Raw genomic sequence first — 25,202 nt, 5'->3', positions numbered from 1 at the left:
ACATACACACATATAAACACAAGTTGTGACAGTGACCAACAACTTAATGTGATTAAAAAGAGTGGGTGTGTGCTGAGCACGCGCATTGTAAGTGAAACTTCTTTGCATTTTGTCACCGAAATTGTATTTTGATTTATATGATTTTGATTGAATGAAAGACTTTTGAGATTTACGGCATTTTAGATACTTTACAATCCAAAACATATGTATCATTATTTAGTTGAGTATCTAAATGCCGTTACTCTAAAGTCTTTCATTCAATCAAAATCGTATAAATCAAAATACAATTTCGGTGACAAAATGCAAAGAAGTTTCACTTACATTGCGCGTGCTCGGCACACACATTGTTATAATCATTACAGTGACTATTATAATAATCTATATAGAATTCATGTGCGCTACGTTTACATACCTTGCATCTTTTGCTCTTGGCAATTTTTTTTTTTTACAAATGTACCATTTGTAATAAAAACTGGCGATTTGCACTTCTATACCTGTATTTGTACTCGCTGGAAATTGCTCTAATATCACTGTTCCTTTTCTTTGGGTATGTGTATACACACACACACACACACACACACACACACACTACAGCCGTTTTAAGCGTGTGTTCACGCCTCTGTGCTGGCGGTGACCGCCACGTCTACACTTGCGTGCGATTCAACGGACGCTTCTGCGCATGAGCAGCTGGCACATTTTCATCTCCATGAAGGAGTTTTGTTCCATAAAAATTTACTAGCTGCCATTTAAAGAAGTTTCACTTCAAAAAGTGACTATACATAACATAAAATCTAAGCAGCCTCTAATGGCAGTAACTGTTGTCTCGTCCAGTTTGACAGCAGTGCAATGATATAGTACAGCGCAACCCCGTTATAACGCTGTGCTTTGGGTCCAAAGAATCACATCGCGTTATAAGCGGATCTCATTAGAAATAATGTACAATTGTATGCAATGTACAATAAAGTATTTAAGATACCAATAATCGTGTTGTAAAGTATTCATAAATACAGAGATTGGGAGCCACGCTTGCATCGCGTTATAACGGGGTTGAGCTGTATATCCTCCCCCTAATTCAATGAGTAAGCTTAGGAACTTTGTGGTAATTTGGTATAGTTTTTATTACCAGTAGTGCTATAGTAAGGCAAAGCGATGAAATGTAGTAAGATCGGTGAAAGGAAGGAATGCTTAATGCAGCAACCTTGCGTGGCTATAGAAACACAAAAGGCTGTTTTTAAATGTGACGGCTGCAAAGCATGTGACCACCTCCAAAACAAGTAACAACTTCACTGACCAAACGGAGTAAAGAATGTTGTTATTAAACATCTAACTGTAAGACAGTAGGAATAATCTACATGGCCACATGTGAATGTGGCATGAAATATATACTGCATGTAGAAAAAACTAGGAGGCAATTCAGAAGACTAATTTCAGAGCATGTGGCTTCCATCTGCAACTGTATAGATACACCTATCTCATGCCACGTAAGAGATCTGTTTGAGGGTAACATCAAAACGCTTGAGTTTTCAAGGGATTGACAGTATTCCCCCCAAAACATCAGGAGGGGAAACTGGGATAAAGCCCTGCTACAGCGAGAAGCAAGGGAGACGTACACTGTAGTCTGTCTGCCTCGCTCTCGCGGTTAAATGAGCGATTTTATGTACACATCATTCATCTAAACCATAACAAGTAGACTAAGTATCAATTTTTGTATAATTAATACACACCTAGGTCAGATCTGGAATATATTATCTCCATTCTTTTCTGTCTCCTATAGATGTATACATAAATATATAGGCTGCTCAGATTTTGTTATGTTTAGTCACTTTGTTTAATCACATTTAGTTGTTGGTCAATGTCGCAACTTATGTTTGTGTGTTGAAATAGAGTACAGTTGTAAGTCTCCATTATTTTAATATCCATATTAAAGGTTAATTTTTATGACCCTCCCACTATTGTTAAGCGTGCACTATATATAGGATCTCCTCTCAGAGCTTACACCCGCTAAGTTGTTCTTATCAGATCTGTCCTTAGACACATTACCATGTTTACATATTATTTTGCATACGCAGTTTACTTTTAGAGGCCCGTGCTCTTTAAACTGAGATGGCGCTGATCTGGCACTATTGCACAGAAAGCTCCATTGGGTAAATGGAGCTTTACGGGCATTCGAACACAAGTGGCCAACTCCAGTCCTCAAGGGCCACCGACAGGTCAGGTTTTAAGGATATCCCTGCTGAGGCACAAGTGGTTCAGTTGAAGACCTGTGCTGAAGCAGGGATATCCTCTAAAACCTGACCTGTTGGTGGCCCTTGAGGACTTGAGTTTGCCACTCCTGCGATGGCGTATACAGGAGAAGTGCCGGAGAATTGGTGCCGTATAGAGCTGCTTGTCTAGAACTTTGGTACCGGAGTTTAAAGCCCTCAGTCACAAGGTGCCGACCCTGGTATACAAACAAAGTTCTTCATTAAAAATTGAACCATTGTTAATACTGTAGGTCACTCCTTCCCCAAAGTTAATAGTGGATGCAATAGTTTGTAGTTTGATAGTACAATAGTTTGAAGACATTGTAAATTTCTAAGAGGCACAGTACCTTTTTACTTATAAACTTTCTGTAATGCTATACTGTACATTTTCTTTGGGCAAGTTGTGGTTATAACACTGATAATACTTTCCACTGAAACATGCTAATATCATGCTATAGTAGGAAAGACCGTAAATCATTGAAGGCACTGTTTTTGGTGTCTGAGACTTGGGGACATGTACAATGACCACCAGCTGTTCCTGAGTACTAGTTGATACTCCTCCCTTCTCCTGAGAAGTAACCTTAAAAGTTAGGTCTTGGAAGTTAATTTATGGCACCGCTGGGCCACTTGCATGTTCATGTGCCAGACAGGATGTAGATTTCTGCCAACCGCTTTGTCATCGCTAATTTCGTTCTTGTCTTTTTATATTAACAGGATGTCTGCTAAAAATGAACACTATAGATTTCCTTTACCCGAGGCCATAAAATCGCCCTGGGAAGTTGGCCGTGGGACCATGTCACCGCTTTCCCTCGTCTAATAAATCTCAGTTTGGATGTCTCACTCCTGATCAAGCTCGGAGCAGCTCGGTCAGGAATTATTACATGCGAGGACTGACATTCTACTTTGGAAGAATGATGCGCTTTTCTGGGATTGCTTTGCTGTGCACCTTGTGTCTTCCCTTGGTGCAATGTCACAGCCAGTTCACTTGTGAACCCATTACAGTGCCCAGATGTATGGGCATGAGCTATAACATGACATTCTTTCCGAATTTGATGGAGCACTATGATCAAGATAGTGCAGCTCTTCGGATGGAGGTAAGCATTTCTTCTCTTTAATGTTTCTTCGATTTTTAGTGCCGCATTTCTGATTTTTGTTTAATCATTGGAATAAAACTCGGTGTTGCAGAGAAATTAAAGCAGAACATGCAGCATAATTGAATACAGTTTTCTACTGCATTATGGGGGACGAGATAATTTATCACGCAACCAAAAAGCAATGCAATGTTAAAGATGCAAAGGTACTGGAGTTGCAATAAAGTAGATTAACTTGATAATTTTTAATGTTTTTTCTGTAGAGTAGGAGGATCCAATGCGCGCTCACATCCAGATAATATGAAAAAAAAGGAGGGGGAGAAGAGAAAACACAATAGTGTAATCCTATATGGCATCAGTTTAAATGGAAGTGGTAGTGCACTCACATTTAGTAATGTCAAACAGGCGTTTCGGTTAATCAGTTTAACCAGACTATTGTTGAAGAGTGTCCGATGTCAGGATGCTTCTGATGGTGTATATGGTCTCTGACGACAGGATACTCCCGATATCTTGCAAACTCACGGATGGCAGGATATTAGGGAGATATAGAACAGAAAAAACACACACATAGTGTAACACTGTATAGATTAAAGGTGATCTATAACTATATAGTATATCCATTCACATTGTGTATTCTGATAATACGCTTTTAGGTTGTTAAAGTAACCAACTTATGACGTCTTCTGGAATCACAGGATATTCCCGGCAAAGGAGGAAAAGGATGCAGGAAAAGGTGTAAAAAACTTTATGAATAAATAAAAAGGAAGCACTTGCAGAGCTGTATATACAAACAGCCAAAGGAAGTCCAAAACAACTGCGTCCCCACTCTCAGTAAAACCCAGTGATGGCCATACACTGGGGGATACCACACTGAGGGGGTACAGAGCTTCAGACCGCTCTTCAGGGTCTATATAGTGCAGCAATTGGTTCCTATGTGCCTCAACGCATTTCGTCCTATTGGATTGGACTTCTTCAGGGGGCTTTCTAAAGCTCTGTAAGTGCTTCCTTTTTATTCATCCATAAAGTTTTTTTACACCTTTTCCGGTATACTTTGCCGGGAATATCCTGGGATTCCAGAAGACGTCATACGTTGGTTACTTTAACAACCTGAAAGCGTATTATCAGAATACACAATGTGAGTGGATATACTATATGGTTATAGATCACCTTTAATCTATACAGTGTTACACTATGTGTGTGTTTTTTCTTTTCTATATCTCCCAAATATCCTGCTATCCGTGAGTTTGCAAGATATCGGGAGTATCCTGTCGTCAGAGACCATATACACCATCAGAAGCATCCTGACATCGGACACTCTTCAACAATAGTCTGGTTAAACTGATTAACCGAAACGCCTGTTTGACCTTACTAAATGTGAGTGCACTACCACTTCCATTTAAACTGATGCCATATAGGATTACACTATTGTGTTTTCTCTTCCCCCCCCCCCCCCATTTTTTTTTTCTTTTCCTTTTTTTCATATCTGGATGTGAACGCGCATTGGATCCTCCTACGCTACATAATTTCTAGTGGTTGAAGAACCCACCAACTACCCTTTGCTGCACCCATCAAAATCTCATATACTTGTATTCGGGACTATAAGTATCCTTTGTTCATATTCACAGTATTTTTTGTGCTCTTTTCTCCTTTTACTCACGGTTTCTGTTTTTTATGCTTGAAAGAGGACCCTCCTCTTGCATTCGTGTCACTGGGTGCGATCGCTTAGGAGCGATCACATGATAGCGGTTTGACAGAGGGGCTGTTGCACTGTGGCATTCACTGAGTTGAGGGCAGGCTAGACCCCAGTTAAGGAAAATGGTAATTTGAATCTTTGAATCTTTTCGTGTGTGTGTTTTTAATACTATAAGAATTAACCAAATATTATATGTACAGTACAAGTGCCATCAAGGTACTCGGCGCTTTACACCAGTAATACATGTGACATAATATTATAAATCATAATGGGCAAAAGCGCTTCAGACATAACAATAGGAAAAGGAGTCCTTGTCCTAAAGAGCTTACAATCTAAGTACTGATAGAATAATGAAGGTACATTAAAAGTAATGAGCTTTTGTGATTTTTCCACTGTGTGGTGCCATGTTGAGTGTTCTGTATCTCTCTGCTTTCCAACTGGCTGCCAGTACATTACATCTTTCTGCCATGTATGGAGAGTTATTTATGTGAAATTACAATGATACCTGGACTGTTCTGCGCCATATAAACAATATCACCAAAGTGGCAACATAGTGACTGTATGTATTCTTCTTTATTTTTTTTATAGACATTCATAACTGCAATATGTTAAACAATATTTTTTTTAAAACAGCCCCCCCCCCTGGTACTTCAGGGGTTAACGTTGGTTACAAATTCTGTTAAAAACACAAGAATTGTTTTGACAGGCAATACCCTTCCTGTGTCTATGTTGATCTAGAAAGAGGGCTAACCTGGGGCTATCACTGATGGTTCACTAAAAGTGAAAAAGGTATAGTTTGGAAGGCTATAGACGATAGCCAGGTCATGGGCTGTCAGCCTCCAAGAAATCCTCACATTCTTGAAATATCCCCTGTGCATCACAGAGGGGTGACCAATAGGAATGGGCAAAACTGTCAAAACTAGTTTCCTGGAATTCTGTGGATTATTTTGACAAAATACGGTCCGCACACCAAAATCTGCATTCAGATTGAATACTTAAAAATACAGGCAGATTCTATTTGATTAAAGTTCTGGATAAGAGCTGTGAGTTTCTCCAAGTGGGCACTCCTCACTTCAGAGTATTGTGTGCCTCCTAGCTCACATCGCTGGCACATTGTCCTCTCCTGGGGCTTCCAGTTTTGTCAGTGTCTGCCTGTTTCTATTTCCAGGCTGTGGGCACTCATTCAGTACTGGCACAAATTCTGTCTCTGCTTTTACCTTCATTAGGTAGGGTGCCAGAGTGTATTCTCTCTATAGGCTGTGGTAGGTCTCCAGCTTCTTTGAGCGGTGGATATCATTTTCCCATAGTCCCATATTGCTCCTTCATTTCACTGGCAATTGAGTTCATTTGTTTTTTTCGGCAGGCTATTGATCTGTGTGGGGTTTTGTTCTTGGAGTGAGAGGACAAATTCTTTGATGGCACAGGGTTTATTTAGTGAGGCGCTCCTGGCTTCTCATTGCTCTGTAGCAGTAAGACTGTGGATGGCTGGTGTTTATGTGAGCCCAGAATGTCAGTGCTCTCTTCTGTACAGTGAGCAGTAGAGGAAAGCGGCTCAGCCCGGCAAGCATTGTTTGTTTTACTCCTGTGTACTTGGAGGTGTTTTGCAGAATTCCAGATGCAGTATTTCGGTTGGGCTGGTATCCCATTTTGTGGAGTCTGGGTAGGTCACAGGGCCCCCCACCTTGCTGCCATACAGAAGGATGGGTGTGATGATGATGTTGAATTTTTTCATTCACTCTTATTGGTGGTTTTAGGTGGTACAGCTGTTTCCTTATTGCATAGAATGCTCTGCGGGCTTTCACCTCCAGTGTATTTATGGACAGGTTGAATTTCCCTGATGAGCTGATTGTTAGACCTAGGTATGTGTAGCTCAGTCTGTTCCAGTGCATTGCAATATGGTTGGATGATTCTCCATTTTTTTCCCCTGGAATACCATTCAGTATTCTGTTTTTTTTTTTTCTCGGTTCACAGAGTGCACAAGTCTGGCTGACCTTTTTCTAGTATTGCCAGTTTGTGTTTTAGGGCCTGTTCTGTTGGTGACAGCAGGAGCAGAACGTCTGCGTATAGTAGAGACTTAATCTCTGTGCCAGCCAAGTTGAGGAGGTGTTGAGGAGGATTCTAGGGCTGCTGCGAGCTCATTCATGTATATATTAAAAAGTGTGGGATCAGGCTGCAGGCCTTGATGGAAGAAGTCTGTCCTTTTGTTATTAACTTAAACGCAGCATTTGTTTTCAGAGTACATACTTTTGATGGTGTCGTATATTCTCCCCCCTATTCCGCTCTCTAGTATTTTCAGCAACAGACCTGGATGCCAGATGGAGTCGGAGGACTTTTTAAAGTCCACAAATCAAGCAAAGATTTTGCCCTTGTTGTGGATGTGTTTAACCCTTTCCGGTCCAATGTCGGAATATATCCGACACTAATATTTTGCGAGTTACGGTCCAATGTCGGATCGGGAGGAGGGGGGGGGGAAGGTGTGGAGTGTGGAGTGAGGCGCCGGCAGCACATCCCTGCATTCCCCTTGCACCGCACTGATGGGCCGCACTGATGGCCCCTGCGCCAACCCGCCCACCCCACCAGCCCTGCGCCGATCCGACCAGCCCTGCGCCGATCCGCTCACCTCCTCCCTCCCCCCCCCCAGTCCTGCGCCGATCCGCCCACCTCCCCCCCCCAGTCCTGCACCGATCCGCCAGCAGCCTGGCACCGATCCCCGCAGGCAGCCCCACGATGACTCCAAGCTGCTGACACCGGAGGTGGGGGTGTGCAGTGTGTGTGTGCAGTGTGTGTGTGTGTGTGTGTGCAGTGTGTGCGCGCGCACGCAGTGAGTATGTGCGTGCTGTGAGGCGTGCTGTGCAGTGCGTGCGTGCGTCTGTGCAGTGAGTGAGTACTGTGAGGCGTGCGTGTGTCTGTGCAGTGAGTGCGTGCTGTGAGGCGTGCGTGCGTCTGTGCAGTGAGTGCGTGCTGTGAGGCGTGCATGCATGCGTCTGTGCAGTGTGTGCGTGTAGTGAGTGTGCTGTGAGTAGTGTGTGTGTGTGTGCGCGCGCACAGTGTGTGCGTGCGCGCGCGCAGTGTGTGCGTGCGCGCGCGCAGTGTGTGCGTGCGCGCGCGCAGTGTGTGCTGTGCGTGCTGTGCAGTGAGTGCATGGTGTGAGGCGTGCGTGCGTCTGTGCAGTGAGTGCGTGCGTGCGTCTGTGCAGTGAGGCGTGCGTGCGTCTGTGCAGTGTGTGCGTGCTGTGAGGCGTGCGTGCGTCTGTGCAGTGTGTGCGTGCTGTGAGGCGTGCGTCTGTGCAGTGTGTGCGTGCTGTGAGGCGTGCGTGCGTCTGTGCAGTGTGTGCGTGCTGTGAGGCGTGCGTGCGTCTGCAGTGTGTGCGTGCAGTGTAGTGAGTGTGCGCGCAGTGTGTGTGCACTCTGTGTGTGCGCTCTGTGTGTGCGCGTGCTGTGCAGTGAGTGTGCGCGCTGTGCAGTGAGTGTGCGCGCTGTGCAGTGAGTGTGTGCTGTGAGTTTGTGTGCAAAAAAAAAAGCTGTATGTGTTTTTTTCCCCCCGAAAATTAAATTAGACCTACTGGCGCACTTAATGAAAATTAATTGGACCGCAAAGGGTTAATGATAAAGTCTCTCCTTTCTTTCTTTCTTTCTTTCTTTCTTTCTTTCCTTATTTCACCCCCCTCCCCTCACTCCGTTTTACCTTGGGGGTGCGGTGGCAGCGGATCCTCCAGGGATCAGCCTCTTCACACGCCATCCAGCTCGACTTCCGATGCAAGAAGAGACTGATCCCCTGGAGGATCACGCAGGCCACCTCAAATGCCGCTGCGGGACACTTGGTGGTCGCCAGGGCCACAGTTTGGCCACCACTTTACTGGAAGGAATAAAAGTTCCCCCCCCCCCCCCCCCCACGTTTACTCAGGAATTCGGTCCTACAAATTATTCTTTGCTGGTTGTATTTGTTGTGTTTTTGATGATGAATATTATGATAGGTAGAGTTGAAGTGGTTTCTGTGATGTTATGATCCCCTGAGGCATGTGTGCGTTACATTCATTTACATCAGGCCTGCACAACTTGTAAAGCGAGAAGGGCCGAACTGCTCCAAGAAAAACAGATTCGGGCCGCATGGGTAAAGTCATCGTCATTATCTCTCCCCCAGCACCTCTCATCATCATCATCGTCATCATCTCTCCCCCAGCACCTCTCATCATCAGCACCTCTCATCATCATCATCATCATCATCATCATCATCTCTCCCCCAGCACCTCTCATCATCATCATATATCCTCCAGCACCCATCATCATCATCATCATCATCATCATCATCATCATCATATATCCTCCAGCACCCATCATCATCATATATCCTCCAGCACTCATCATCATATATCCTCCAGCACCCCTCATCATCATCATCATCATCCTCATATATCCTCCAGCACCCCTCATCATCCTCATATCTCTCCCAGCACCCCTCATCATCCTCATATCTCCCCCAGCACCCCTCATCATCTTCAACCTTTGCGAGACTCACCCTCTGTCTCACACCCCCATCTCTCCCCCTCACCCATACACAATACTCCCCCTCCACATAACACACAATACCCCCCTGCAGACCACACACATCCCACCCCCCTGCACCTCACCCCCTCTGCACCTCACCCCCTCTGCACCTCACCTCACTCTCCCCCTGCATCTCACATCACCCACCTGCACCTCACATCACCCCACTACACCTCCCCCCTGCACCTCACCTCCCCCCCCTGCACCTCACCTCACATCACTCTCCCCCCTGCATCTCACATCACATCACCCCACTACACCTGCCCCCTGTACCTCACCTCACTCCTGTACCTCACCTCACTCATTCCCCTGCACCTCACCTCCCCCCCCTGCACCTCACCTCACATCGCCACACTGCCACTGACACACTGCCACTGACACACTGCCACTGACACACTGCCACTGACACACTGTCACTGACACACTGCCACTGCCACACTGACACTGCCACAGACACACTGCCACACTGCCACTGCCACACTGTCACTCTGACACACTGCCACTAGCTCTGAGGGGCAGCAGCAGGGGGGGGTGACCTACCTTTCACTGTGGAGCATGGCTGGAGGGGGGAAGCCATCTTGGTCCCTGGCAGCAGGCACCTCACTTAGGCTAAGGCCCCGCTCCCTCCGTCAGCGCGCCCGCACTGCAGACAGGCGGGGCGCTGACATAGACAGTATGGAGGAACCAGGCGCTTACCTTTAATGACAGATTTTCAGAAGAGCGGTGAAACCAATAAATATGGTTATTTTATATTGGTGTGGAGGTATTCTTGTGATCCCTTCTGCTTCTACCCCTGATAAAGGGATGATCCAAAGCCCTTATGGAAACGTAGAGACAAAAAAGAGTAGGGGGAGCGAGGGATGAATAGATGCACAGATAAACAAATGTGGACAATCAGTTTATCATATAGTGAACCCAGTAAGGGGGGGTGGGATGGTGAAGAATCAATAGGTAGAGTTGAACTATATAATAGATGCTTACACGGCCGTGTGTAAACACAATCCAAAGATGGTATCTTTGGGAAGGATGGTAACCCTTCTGCAATTGGGTGCAGGAGGGGTCGTGGTGATTCACAATATAAACAAATACTCACACGGCCCAGTGTGAGTAGAGGCGTAGGGCAGATGTCTTTATGGTATACACCTAGGTTCCCCGTCAGAGATAATCCCAGGGGTGCTGTGCACGCTGCTGCTGGCAGGCAGGGGGTTAAATGCGGGTCTCTCTCACCGTTCTCCCGTTCTGGGCTTCTTCCCTCCCCGTTTCAGTAAGGGGCGTGGGTGAGGCAAAATAACATATTGGGATCAGCAATGCTCTTAAAAACGTGAAAGTTTAATACACATTAGATAAGATCCACAACATAAACTATCAATGTTCCGGCGTGCTCCCGTGGCTGTGGTTTGCAGTAGTCCCCGGCCGCTCTCTCCTCCGCGTCCGGAGTCGGAATAGATGGCAGTTCCTGGCGCGGCTGTGTCTACAACTGCTTCCCCCAGCTACGGAAGCCCCAGTGGTCCAAAAGTCTTCACCGAATTAGAGCAACGCGTTTCGCCGATTGGACGGCTTCCTCAGGCTCATTCAATGACTATTATATAGTTCACCTCTACCTATTGATTCTTCACCATCCCACCCCCCCCTTACTGGGTTCACTATATGATAAACTGATTGTCCACATTTGTTTATCTGTGCATCTATTCATCCCTCGCTCCCCCTACTCTGTTTTGTCGGGGCGCTGACATACACAGACCGCGATATGCGGTCTATAGGGAGCAGGAGCGGGAGGTGGGCGGGAGTGGGAGGCTTGACAGGGAGGGGGGGCTTGGCTTGAGCGGAGGGACCCGCTACTCTTCCCCCCCCCTCCCTCCCTCCACAGGCTCGGGCTGGAGCTGCTGATGGTAAGCAACACACACACACTCATACACACACGCAGGCACTCTCTCACACACACACACGCAGGCACTCATACACACGCGCACACACAGGCACACACATACACACACACAGGCAGGCACTCAGGCACACACACACACTCACACACACACATACACACAGGCAGGCACTCACGCTGCTTTCACTCCACACTCCTCACCGCTCCCCGGAGCCTCTCCTCCTCCCGAAGCCTCCCCTCCTCATTGGCTCACAGCCACACCACGTGACGCGTCGACGCTAGGGATCACAATTCTCTTGTATCCGCTAGCGGCTGACGCGTCACAGCGTGTAGTGAGCTGTGCAGCCAGGGGGGACCGGCTCGGAAGGATTCCCCTGCTGGTGGGGAACTCGCGTGTGGCCGCCCACGCCGTGCAGCGGGTCCCAGCCCTTACTGCTCTCACTGAGGCTCCGCTGTCACTAACCCCGCCCCCACCCTCTGCCGTCAGACCCCGCCCCCACCCTCTGCAGTCAGACCCCGCCCCCACCCTCTGCAGTCAGACCCCGCCCCCACCCTCTGCAGTCAGACCGGCCTCAGCTCTGTCCCTTCTCTCCTCTCTGCCTGCAGGGGATCGCATCAAACTGCTGCCGATCCTTCCCTAATAGGCAGAGGGGGTTGGAGGGGGGGGGCATCACAATGCTAGCGCTCGGCAGAGCGGGCTCAGGAGGGGGTGGGGAGCGTGTCAAAATGCTGGCGCTCCTTCCCTCCTGTGTCTGCAGAGCGGGCTGGGGGGGGGTAGGGGGGGAGGAGGAGGGGGCGGGCCGTATGTTGTGCAGGCCTGATTTACATGGGAGGGACTGTCCTTTTAATAGGGTGTGGTGGTGCAGTTACCCAATCTAGCAGTAATGGAGTTCAGGCAAATCATCTTCTTTTAAAACCAGTTCCAGCAGTGGTCAACTTTCTTTTATCTCGATGATTCTCAACAGGGGGTTCGGGAACGCCTAAGAGTTTGTGAGGTGTCTCCAAGGGGTTTACAAAAATAAAGACAATCTGTAATTGTGGATCACAGGCACTTTAGTGGGCTACTGAGCCTGTGTAGGGACTGCGCATTTAGTAGGGCCCCAAACTGGTAAAGCTGTCAATTACAGCAGGAGCTTGCAAAGAAACTCCCCACAATGCTTTGCATCTACAGTGGCAACGCATTATGGTGTGTGACGTTAGAAGCTCTACAACCCATGCTGTCTGTACACACTGAGGTGCAGTTTGGCGCCTTATTAAGAGGATATTGTACTGCCTGGGATCAACTACACAGTTTAAAAAAAAAAAATAGATTTACTAATTAGGGGTTCAAGGAACAAATATTTTATAGCAGCAGGTGCACAGTGTTAAAGCTGGTTCCCAACATTTTTTTTGTTGTCTGAATAAAACATGATTTATTCTTCTAGCAGTATTCCTCCCTTTTCTTTCCGTGTATATTTTGACCTGCGTCTCACATAGCTGCTGGAAATCTTTTGTGTGTCCCCATCTTTCATTACCGTCTCTCTTACTTTGTATAGTGCACGGCTTGTGTGGAATGTTTGACTTTATCTAGACTGGGCTTTGTTCTGTAGAATGTTAGCAAGCCAAAACAGCGCTCTGCGGCTGGCACGGAGCCACAAAAACAATGGCTTTTCCACTGTGAATCGCACACGTTTCATCAAGCTCAGAAGCTCTGGAGATATCATTTGCCAGAGCAAATATTTCAATGGATATGATGTCTTTTGAATGGATTTGGATTTGATTTTGTTTTTTGTGTGTAATGTTTGTTTACACACTCTTCTGAAAAAACATAGATTCCCTGGTAGTATCTTTTATATATTAATATAATGAATTTTTTTTTGATTTTTTTTTAAGGCATCAATTGCCTACATTTCCCTCTTTAAACATGTCACTGCCACTAGTCCATGTTGATGTTAAGGCATTGATGGTGGCGGAGGCGTGGCCGTGACGTCACCAGGCTGGTTCGTCCTCATTGTCTGAACCACTCGCGTGACGCGGCCGTCACACGAAAAAACAATTGTTTGTTGGCTCCAAATTCTGCCGCGCGGTCGCTCTTCGCGTGCGCACGATGGCCCGGCCGGATAGAGCTGCTGCATTTTCTTTGCGCCGTCGCGCGCTCTACATTCGTGGCCTAAGGCAGCACTTTATGAATAAAACATTTCCAAGGGAAGATGCATGTAAACATCATTTTGTCCTTTTGGATCTTGTAATTAAAAAAAAAAAAAAAAAAACTAAGTTGAATTTTGTAAGTATTGTTTGCCCTTTAAGTGTTCTTTTATGAGTGATAATTTGCCGCATAACGTTGTTTTTCGACACTAACAAATAATGAAGCACCCTAGCTGTAAATTGGTGGCAGGGGTGGAACGACTCCCCGATTTGGGATCCAGGGCCCCACCTGTGCAGCGGTGATTGCAGAAGTTGGGTCAACTTCTGGTGTGGCCTAACTTCTGTGTAGGCACCGCCTAGGTGGGCTTCCTCCGCGGGTTGAAGCTCTGCACCCGCCTCTTCACACGTAGGGCCCTGGGGGAGGGAAGAGGAGAGGGAGCCCTGTAGAAATACCAGAACCCTGTTTGGGTGGGCGGATGGGCATGGTGCAGCTGCACCCATGGTAGTTCCGCTGATGGGCTGTTCAGCCCGGCCAGCAGCGGTTTGCAAAAGACCTGTAGTTCTAGTATGCTTCATTTTTATTTATTTTTTTGAATTTTATATGAAGGGTGAATCTTGACTTCACTAGAGACTCTTTGGTGAAAGCTTTAATTCACTCCCTGGCATAACTACCTTATTTTAATAAATGGCACCACCTCCATACTGTTTTTATAGATGGCGTCCCATTTCTTTTACATTTAGATGTAGCAGATGTTATTGCAGCGTTATCATGTGATCGTGTTACTGCTTCTGCGATGTATATCGTGCTATTCAAACCAAGGGAGCCGGGAGTTACAAGACCGACCAATTCCAAGCGTGTGTGTGTGTCTTGCTTGATTTTTTTATTTTTATTAAAACAAAACAAAAAAGAGGCTATAATGAGATGTGATAAAGGCAGTCATTTCTCTTAAACATGAGCAATGCTAATACTCCACAAACTACTCTTGTTACAGGATTCCAGTGAGTTTTATAGCTGAACAAGTTGCTTAGTTGTTGCAGAATATGTATTGTGACCTGTGATATCCAGTAGCAAGATGGGGCCTCTCTCCTACCTCTGGCTGTCGCTGAAGCAGGTGTGGAAGATTTACAGCTGTGAATGTGTTTTGTTTTTGTTTTTTGTTGTTGTTTTTTTCAGCACCATCTTTTTGTTCTTTTTCTAGGAAATCAGGTTATCACTATATTGCTGTTGTATGAACAGACCACTTTAATATAAATCACTTGCTTTTACAAAACAATGAAAGTACATAAAGGCAGTCCGTATGTTACTCCAACTCCTATTGTGAAACCAGCTCCAGGACATACTTGAAAACGAGAGGTAACTCTCAATGTATTACTTCCTGGTAAAACATTTTATAAATAATTAAGCTCCTCGATTTTGTAGCATCCGTGTCGAAAAATGCAGTGACCTGGAACACGTAGGCAAGTACATTTTCCAGCACGTATTCTGTGCTGTGTGTGCTGTGTTTTTGACGGGCGCAGGCATAGCTGTATGTATTTTTAGACCTCCTTTTTTTATCAAATGGAAAAACCGTTGGAGTATTTAACACAGTCCCACATGGTCAGCATCATGATAAGGGCGGAAAAGCAAATGTAGTCATTGGCTTTATTCCATTGAGCTCCTGGCAGCGAAGGTAAATGATCCGTCAGGAGTATCAAACTGAAAGCACACAGCATTACAAAACCCAATCAGGATAGTGACACTTTACTTTGCAGGGCAAGCCTCTTTAAATGTACTTTCCTGCTTCTAAACAAAGACAGCTAGTTAAACATCAACTACCCTAGCATTCCTTGGGCTTTACATAAACCAAAGCAAGAGGACGGCACGCCATGCCATCTTGGTGCAGATTGGTGAGGATTGCACCATTGTGCGATCATTTACAAAGGCTTCCCTTGCTTGTTGCATTTATACAATGACTCAGTGTTGGATGGTTTTTTTTTGGGGTGGGTGGAGGTTGCTGAGGTTACTGTAGGAATCTTAAGCGATTGACCGTGTGAATTTTGAAATAAAATGGTGTGTAACTCTGGCATCGAAATGAGTTCAATGTGATGCTTTGCACAGATTAATTAAATGCAGGGATATGTGGTAGTTTTACTTTTATTTTTATTTGTGGTATATTTTGGTATTGACTGTGTATAGTACTTCCCTTTTTTATTTATTTTATTTATTTATTTTATATATTAATTACTTTGGTATTAAGAACTTCTGCATATCCTCCGCATTGTTCAAACTCTCCCATCCTCACTGGCCCCCTGTGGCCGGGGATGTGTCTCCTCCAGTGCTGAACCACGCAATTTTCAGCGGCCAGTGAGCTCCCCGAAATGCTTAGTTTTAGATGCCTGTGAAATAAAAATGGCTGCCAGTATCGGCCAACAGGAAGCTGCAGCTCATGCCGTTATGGCTTCCCATTGATCCACGGGAACCTTAAGGATTGGCGGCCGTTTTAAATTCCGGGTGGGTAAGTAAAAAGCTTCCGCTGAAAACTGTAAGCATTCCCCCCCCCCTTCTCTCTTGACTCCCCCCCCCCTCTCCTGACTCCCCCCCCCTCTCTCCTGACTCCCTCCCCCCCTCTCTTCTGACTCCCTACCCCCCGTCTCTCTTCTGACTCCCTACCCCCCGTCTCTCTCCTGACTCCCTCTCCCCCCATCTCTCTCCTGACTCCCTCTCCCCCCCATCTCTCTCCTGACTCCCTCTCCCCCCATCTCTCTCCTGACTCCCTCCCCCCCCCCGTCTCTCTCCTGACTCTCTCCCCCCCGGTCTCTCTCCTGACTCCCTCCCCCCCCGTCTCTCTCCTGACTCCCTCCCCCCCTTTCCTGACTCCCTCCCCCCCCCTCTCCTGACTCCCTCCCCCCTCTCTCCTGACTCCCTCCCCCCCCCTCTCCTCACTCCCTCCCCTCTCCTCACTCCCTCCCTCCCCCCTCTCTCCTGACTCCCCTCCCTCCCCCTCTCTCCTGACTCCCTCCCCCCCCTCTCTCTCCTGACTCCCTCCCCCCCTCTCTCTCCTGACTCCCTCCCCCCCCTCTCTCTCCTGACTCCCTCCCCCCCTCTCTCTCCTGACTCCCTCCCCCCCTCTCTCTCCTTGACTCCCTCCCCCCCCTCTCTCTCCTGACTCCCTCCCCCCCCCGTCTCTCTCCTGACTCCCTCCCCCCGTCTCTCTCCTGACTGAATACCACCCCCCGCATGTCCGCTGTGCGCCGCCATCTTAGCACTCGGCGCCGCGAGGCACCTGCAGGAGAAGGGGGTCCTTCCGGGCGTCGCCATCTTACCCCCACTCGGTGCCGCGAGGCAGCTGCAGGAGGAAGGCTGCCTGCCCACTGCCTGTCCCCCCGCCGGGGAGGGAGGGAAGTGAACGCCAGGGAGGGAGAGAAGTGAGCGTTGGCGGCAGGGGCAGGAGGGCCGCGCCGCGCTTCCCCTCCGTCCGTGAGCCGGTGCAGGGCGGCGCACGTGAGGGCGAGTGTGCTGGGGGGGGAGAGGACACAGAGAGAGAGAGAGAGAGAGTGAGTGTGTGTGTGTGTGTGTGTGTGTGTGTGTGTGTGTGGTGCCGAGGGGGAAGAGAGTGGCAGTTGGGTGACGTCAGAGCCACCAATCTGATTGGCCAGAGGCTGAGGACCAATCAGATTCACCGCAGCTAGTACCAACCTTTCGATTTTATATATTAAGATAGATCATTAATTTATTTTTTCTTGTCCTTCATTACAGATATTCGGAGCCAGCTATAATAATGTTTAGGAGCCCCCATCCTCCCCCCAGCAGCTCTGTATGTCCAAGTGTGTATCTGTGACACACTGAAGCAGCACACTGACATTATTGAGAGCATGGGCAGACAGCTCCTGGAGCTCTCTGCGCCTCCTCCCCCCGCCGCCCTTTCCCCGTATTCCACATTCCAGTTGTAAAGTGCTCTAACCACAATTTTTTTTTCTTTAAGCACCAACATAATACTGTTCCTATTAGAGTTGTTTACAACTTTAATGTGTAGTTGTAAAGCTGAACTCGTTGCACTGTTTAATACCTGCTTAATAGATGTGCATGAACTCTGCATCCTAGTTCAGTAGTAGAATGTGAAGGATTGGCTAGGAAGAAGCCTTGCTGTTGCAGAACTGTTTGCCAACAGTACTTAATGAAAAAGATTAGAATTTTATAGCCACCAGTAAGTTTCCCTAATACTCCACATATACTGTGCACGTTGAACCGGTTCTGCAAGTCATTGACTAGCACAGGGATTATATGTCTTGTGGTTAAGCACTGTTGCTGCAGGTAACTTTTTTTGGTATGAGTTACATTATGCTTTTTTTTTTGTTTTCTTGCATTTGATCCTGTGAGAATTTGCAAAACGTAGAAAACGCTTGCGGGGATATAATATGATCTTGTCTCTGGGAGCTAGAATTGGCGTATAGTTTTTAATTTTATGGGAATTTATATGAATGCCCTAAATGTTTTATATATATATATTTTTTCTATTCAGTAATAGTCCTTTAGAGTCTCTGGTGTTCGATGCGTCTTGTGGTGACAATCATAATCAATTTATTTTTAAAGTAAATGCACGCCTCCACTTACAGGGACACCACAATACATCTGTCAGTTTGAGAACCACTACAATTGAGTAAAATGATTTGCTACACAAGAGACAGATCAGAAAAAGACAGAATTATAATACATGGTTGTATTAAACGAACAAAGGTTATAGATTCAGTTTGCCGACATTTTATGGACAGTCAGAGATATGATTATGGGCATAAGTAACATTAACCGACAGGATAAAAATGGTGTTAGAAGAGGTAGGATAGGCCTGCAATGTGTTGGGCCCTGCCTTCAAGGAGCTTACAATCTACAGGCAGGTAAGTTGAAACATTGGGTATAGGGAATGAGAGGGTTGGTGAGTTTCAGAATGTTTACCCCTGAGGAAGAAAGTCTTACTTTCGAAACGCGTAGGGTGTTACTGAGAGGTCTGAGAGGTCTCCCACACTCAGTGGTGAACACTGACCCCCTTGGAATTAAGAACTGCTACCTGCGGGCTGCTGTATCTTTGGCGCATATCCATCCGCATTTGAGTCTGCTCCGGTTGGCGCGCTTTCAGCGGCAAGGCAGGAGGTGTCTACAGCGGTCAGCTTCCACGCCAGCATCACAGAGGCGGAGGTCACAGAGACGGAGACTCCACGTGTGAGCCCAGGAGTTTGCTACAGCAGCGGCCATCCACAAGAGGGGATACTCTTTAACAATATCCATTGCCTGATACCATCTCACGTTTGGTAAGCAGGAACCCCCACTTGAGTTGGAGTGTCCTACCAGATCCTTATATGTTTTTATGTATTTTTATGTATTTTTAATCATATACCTTATTAAATGTGTTTGTAATTTGTCACCTGTTGTTCTCAGCGTCTGTCTCATGTTGCATGTTTATATGTGTGTTTAACAATATTACACTATGTTTTGATTTTCTTTCCTTACATGTGTACCCACCACGTGTGGAGCATCAATACCAAAGGGAGAATATCCACGACACTGGTTGTATAAATTTATTTGAATTTTTATCATATATATGGTATATCACTAGTGCAGAGCGCCATAGATATAATTTGTTGCCATACTCATCACCTGACTGGGGGTCAGGATTATATCTCAGGCTGCCTGCCTATTGGGATATAGCGCTACCTATTTGCTTTCCGTAATAGAACAGCTGCAACATTACCAAACGGTCCTTTGGCTGCTTTTCCATTTACTTACTTTTTAGGCCAACACAGACCCAGAATTAGCCATACTTTTCACACTTGACATTTTGAGTCCTGAATGTACAAGGCAAATCTACCCCTATCCGATCTGCCTGATAGCCCCACAGTTTTCGTTTTTAATCTGTGTGTGTGTGTATGTACAGTTGTGTGAAAAAGAAAGTACGCCCTCTTTTTGAATTCTATGGTTTTACATATCAGGACATAATAACAATCAGCTGTTCCTTAGCAGGTCTTAAAATTAGGTTAATACAACCTCGGATGAACAACAACACATGACATATTACACCGTGTCATGATTTATTTAACAAAAATAAAGCCAAAATGGAGAAGCTATGTGTGAAAAACTAAGTACACCATTACTGCTTCCATAGGAATTAAGATGCTAAGTAGCAGACAGGTGCTGCTAATCAAATGCCCTTGATTAATTGATCATCAGCAAGTGTGATCATCTCTATAAAAGCCGAAGTTTTAGCAGTTTGCTGGTCTGGAGCATTCAGGTGTGTGTTAACACAATGCCAAGGAGGAAAGACATCAGCAATGATCCTAGAGAAGCAATTGTAGCTGCCCATCAATCTGGGAAGTGTTATAAGGCAATTTCCAAACAATTTTAAGTTCATCATTCTACAGTGAGAAAGATTATTCAAAAGTGGAAAACATTTAAGACAATTGCCAATCTTCCCATGAGCGGACGTCCCAGCAAATTCACCCCAAGATCAGACTGTGCAATGCTCAGAGACATTGCAAAAAACCCAAGAGTTACATCTTGGTTTCTACAGGCCTCAGTTAGCATGTTAAATGTTAAAGTTCATGACAGTACAATTCAAAAAGACTGAACAAGTATGGTTTGTTTTGAAGGGTTGCCAGGAGAAAGCCTCTTCTCTCTAAAAAGAACATGGCAGCACGGCTTAGGTTTGCAAAGTTGCATTTGAACACACCACAAGACTTCTGAAACAATGTCCTTTGGACAGACGAGACCAAAGTGGAGATGTTTGGCCATAATGCACAGCGCCACGTTTGGCGAAAACCAAACACGGCATGTCAACACAAACACCTCATACCAACTGTCAAGCACGGTGGTGGAGGGGTGATGATTTGGGCTTGTTTTGCAGCCACAGGACCTGGGAACCTTGCAGTAATTGAGTCGACCATGAACTCCTCTGTATACCAAAGTATTCTAGAGTCAAATGTTAGGCCATCTGTCCGACAGCTAAAGCTTGGCCGAAATTGGGTCATGAAACAGGACAATGATCCCAAGCACCCCAGCTAATCTACAACAGAATGGCTGAAAAAGAAAAGACTCAAGGTGTTGCAATGGCCCAGTCAAAGTCCAGACCTCAACCTGATTGAAATGCTGTGGCTCGACCTTGAGAGAGCTGTGCATAAACAAATGCCCATAAACTTCAATGAACTGAAGCAACGTTGTAAAGAAGAGTGAGCCAAAATTCCTCCACAACGATGTGAGAGACTGAAAGTCATACATAAAACGATTACTTCAAGTTATTGCTGCTAAAGGTGGTTCTACAAGCTATTAAATCATAAGTTATACTTAGTTTTTCACACATGGCTTCTCCATTTTGGCTTTATTTTTGTTAAATAAATCATGACACGGTGTAATATGTCATGTGTTGTTGACCATCTGAGGTTGTATTTATCTAATTTTAAGTCCTGCTAAGGAACAGATGATTGTTATTATGTCCTGATATGTAAAACCATAGAATTCAAAGAGGGTGTACTTTCTTTTTCACACCACTGTATATATACTGTATGTGTGTGTATGTATATATTATTATTATTATTATTTTTAGAGATGGTTTTTCATTATACTGTATGTTCTTTCCACTTGTACCTTTTTTTTGTGTGTGTGTGTGTGTGTGTGTGTGTGTGTGTAATTGGCGATGTCCTCCCAGGGATACCTCACAGTATCTATTCGACAGCAAAGTATTCTCTATGAAAGGCTTGATAATCTTCTAAACTTATGAGTGTATCATCTGCTTTTCTTTGGCCAACGCATGGTTTGGCAGGAAAGTCCTTCAGTCTGTTATCACTGCTGAATAAAGAGGGCTTAACTTTATCGAAATATAGCTTCCATGGTAATTATTTTAGGACCCGCTCCTTGTTTCGGGCACTGCTTTAGCAAGTCCCATTGGTGCGCACCAATGCTTTCAGAAGACTACCAGGTGAGGAGAGGTTGAACTGTTTATGGTCCTTCCACAGAAGTTTTCTGTCTTCTCTCAGCTATGGGGTGGAACTTAAACTTAAAATTGGTGCACACTGCCATAGATGGACTCAAGATTTATTATTTTTTTTACGGTAAGATAATTCTCTCCTCAAAGCAACGCCGTATAGTCTTGGGTATAAATACAAAATGGTATTGCCCTGTGTCTTTGAGTTTATTGATCCCATATACAAACACAAAGTTCTGGCAAAAATACCAAAATGAGCGAACGTGTAAGGCTCTTCACACCTGAATTTTTCATGTGGGAACGAATAAGATGCTAGTCATCACTGTCGAGGCAGAACTACTCTCTAGCATAAAAATATCCCATATAAAAGTATATATTTTCAGAAAACCTATCACAACGAATTTAGACATGGATAACACATGTTTCCACACACAATTCTGGCCAGGGCGTTTTCTGAGTTGGCATCAATATTCCTCCCACATGTTCAGTGTCATCATGGAAAGGCATACCATATTTTGTCGTCCATGGAGTAAACTCAAACATACGGACATGCCATTCAACCAATGACTATGAACCAAGGAAAGAACTGAGACAAGATAACCAAGAAGGATGACATAGGTGTTGAGAGAGATGGCAAGAGAGGAGCACGTGAGTTGGTGGAGACCTGCAGAGACTGGAACTGTCCTGAGGAGCCTGGTGAAAGATACAACGCAGTGGCAGAGCCTTCCCAGACTGGCGGGGCAGCATGTACCGGAGGCAGCGGGTACAAGCGAGGGGAAGAGTATATCAAGTAAAAGTAGCCTGTCTAACCTGGCGGTCCTTAAGTTGAGTAGATAAAGCGAAAATACATCCAATGATCGGCACTACAGCACTTCAATTTCCTTTTTAACCATGCACATCTACCACCGTTCTTTGCGAAGTACTAAGCCTGCACCTATTAACACACCTACATTTTACATGAGCTTCAACACTGCAGCACCAACAGTGGTCCATTAGTTAGCATCAGGACCACCGAGACAGCGTAAGACACTGGGGACAATTGCGCAGTGGGGTACATTCTTATCCTCTCTCTACAATTGTCATCAGGATTCTGAGGGCTGTGTGTATGTGTATATATGCTCGTGTGTGTATGCATATGCGCACAGATGCACACAAAAATGTTTGTGAACCCCAATGATAGTTATGGAAATTCCATAGTTTTCCATGATAATGTTCATGGGAAAAAAAAGTATTTTGAAACAAAATGATGATAAATTAGATAAGCCAATGAGTAATTAAGAGTCGGGTATGTGCAAAAGTAAGTGAAACCCTGGTTTAATAAATTAAAGGGAATGATTGGGTAGATCTTCGGGGGTGATTTTGGGAGGCCCCACCTTATGTAAAGATCAGAAACTTTGAGTTTGTTCTTCGCCATACAGGTGCGTGGAAACACATCATGCCATGACCATAAGAAATCTTTGAGGACCTCAGAAAAGCCGTTATTGATGTGTCACGGTAGTGCTGCCCGCAGACCGTCCCTGTACTGAGGTGGGACGTTAGTAACACGCACCCGCAGCAGAGGAAGCGTGTCTGGAGTGTGGTAGTTTGCGTAGACAGGCCAGGAGATTTAGTATGGTATAGTGGTACCTGTCGTATCCGGAGTGAGAATGTTTGTAGTGGGTGCCAATGCCGGGGAGAGGTCCGGATAGTAGAAGGCCAAGCCGAGGTCAAGGGCAGAGAGAAACAGCGTAGTGATGAGGATGCCGGGGTTGAGAGCCAGGAGAAGTCGTAAGCCAAGCCGGGTCAAAACCTAAGAATCACAAACACAAACCAGAGAGAGAATCCACACCAGGTAAGCTGAGGCTATGCAGAGCAATGACTCCAGAGAAGGACTGGGATAATAAAGGTGGGAGAGGTAGAATGAGCAAAGGTGTGCCGTGGAGCATGGTGCGCGCTGTGATGTTGAAGCGGCATCAGCTGGGAAGCAGGGGGGCGTGTGTATGGCTGAAGCGAGTGCCGGGGGCGTGGCTGAACTGCCTGTGCAGTGAATAAATTATGGCCAGGACCTCGCGCAGTGCAAGACCGTCCCCGCCAAGATGGCGGCCGCGTATGAGCGCTTCGTCTGACACGGAGCCTGGCATCGGAGAGGGTAACGCCGAAAGGAGGAGGAGGGGGGGCAGGAACAGTCCCCTACACGTAAGGAGTGGGTGAGAGAACCATGATGCTATTCATTCTAGAAAAGGTTACAAACCCATTTGTAAGGATTTGCGGCTTCACCAATTCACTGTCAGACAGATATGTCCTACAAATGGAGACACTTCAGGATAATAGTCACTCTACCCAGGAGCGGTCCCCCTACGAAAACCTCTCAAAGAACAAACTGACAAATCATCCATGAAGTTACAAAGAACCCCAGAGTAACATCCAAGGATCTGCCGGCCACTCTCACCTTGGCTAATGTGAGTGTTCATGACTCCACTATCTGAAAAAGACTGAACTAGAATGGTGACAATGATCCCAAACATACAAGCAGATCTCCAAAAGAATGGCTGCAGAAGAAGAAATTCCGCGTGTTAGAATGACCTACTCAAAGTCTGGACCTAAGCTCAATCATGTTTTGGCAGGACCTTGCAAGGAAGCCCTCAAATGTCAATGAGTTGAAGCAGTTCTGTAAGGAGAAATGAGCCAAAATGCCTCCAAAACCGATGTGTGAGTCTGACCAGCAGTTACAGGAGATGCTCGAGGATGCCACCAGGTATTGAATCTAAAGGTTCACATTCATTTTCACACACAGATATTCAATGTTAAATCATTTGTGGATAAATGTTGAAAAAATATCATGGTTTTTTTTTGTCTCATTTGTCTGATCAGGTTATCTTTATCTATTATTGGGACTTGGATTAAGAGCTAATAACCTTTTTTAGGTTTGAAATGTGAAAATCCTAAGGGGTTCACAAACGTTTTCTCGCGTGTGTGTGTGTGTGTGTGTGTGTGTGTGTATACACGTTATCCAAGGATTCTCCTGACCCCCAGCCTGGTCACTTGCCAGCTCAGTAGATTATTTTACACACAGAGGAGGTGATCCCCCGGCCCCCTGCCCTAGTACCCAATGAAGTGCAGATAGGGTTATTAAGTCTTTCTGCACAATAATATTTTGCTGGGAACTACCCCTTCACTTCCATGGTAGTTGTTGCCTACAGGGCCAATGTTCACATTTTTTTTGCAATAACCTTTTTAAACCGTGATTTCAGTGTTGTGCTGTATCATAGCAGACACTAAATCATATAAAAAGTTTAATTTTAAGTTTGTGTTGCCCAATGTGCAGATTTGGTCATCAGACCTCGCCAATCTAATTGGTATAGCAATGCAGTATGCAATAGGGCTATCCACCTTTTTGTCTGGATGCGCTGTGTTACACATCATAAATAGTTTTTGTCTGCTTTTAGAAAATAGAACATTTAATAAATGTACGTTTTGGTTAGTTAATGTTTTTACTTGAAAAAGGGTGGTGGGTCCCAAAAGTAGCATTAAACAGATTTTGACATGCCACTATTGTCTCATGTAATTGCAGTAACTAATTAGTAATACACCCAGACACAACTTATATTTTTTTGGGAAGTGGACAATTCGAGGAAACCAGGTATGGATAAATGAAACTGTCATATAAAGGTGACTATGTTGTTTGTCCCTTTTGTATAAC

The 25,202-nt window shown here is 45.6% G+C and overlaps 1 protein-coding gene across 1 annotated transcript in view; it reads left to right on the top strand.

Moving 5' to 3' along the window:
* The window catches only part of FZD6 (frizzled class receptor 6), a 53,905-nt gene that overhangs the window by 3,941 nt on the left and 24,762 nt on the right, over positions 1–25,202 (top strand). Inside the window, exon 2 of the mRNA XM_075582560.1 lies at positions 2,958–3,337. Coding sequence (XP_075438675.1) covers positions 3,125–3,337 — 213 coding nt within the window. The 5' untranslated portion in view covers positions 2,958–3,124. The remainder of the gene's footprint in view (positions 1–2,957; positions 3,338–25,202) is intronic.

The sequence above is a fragment of the Ascaphus truei genome, chromosome 2 (assembly GCF_040206685.1).
Source record: "Ascaphus truei isolate aAscTru1 chromosome 2, aAscTru1.hap1, whole genome shotgun sequence".
Classification (NCBI taxonomy): domain Eukaryota; kingdom Metazoa; phylum Chordata; class Amphibia; order Anura; family Ascaphidae; genus Ascaphus; species Ascaphus truei.
This window is presented reverse-complemented; position numbering and strand designations above follow the sequence as displayed.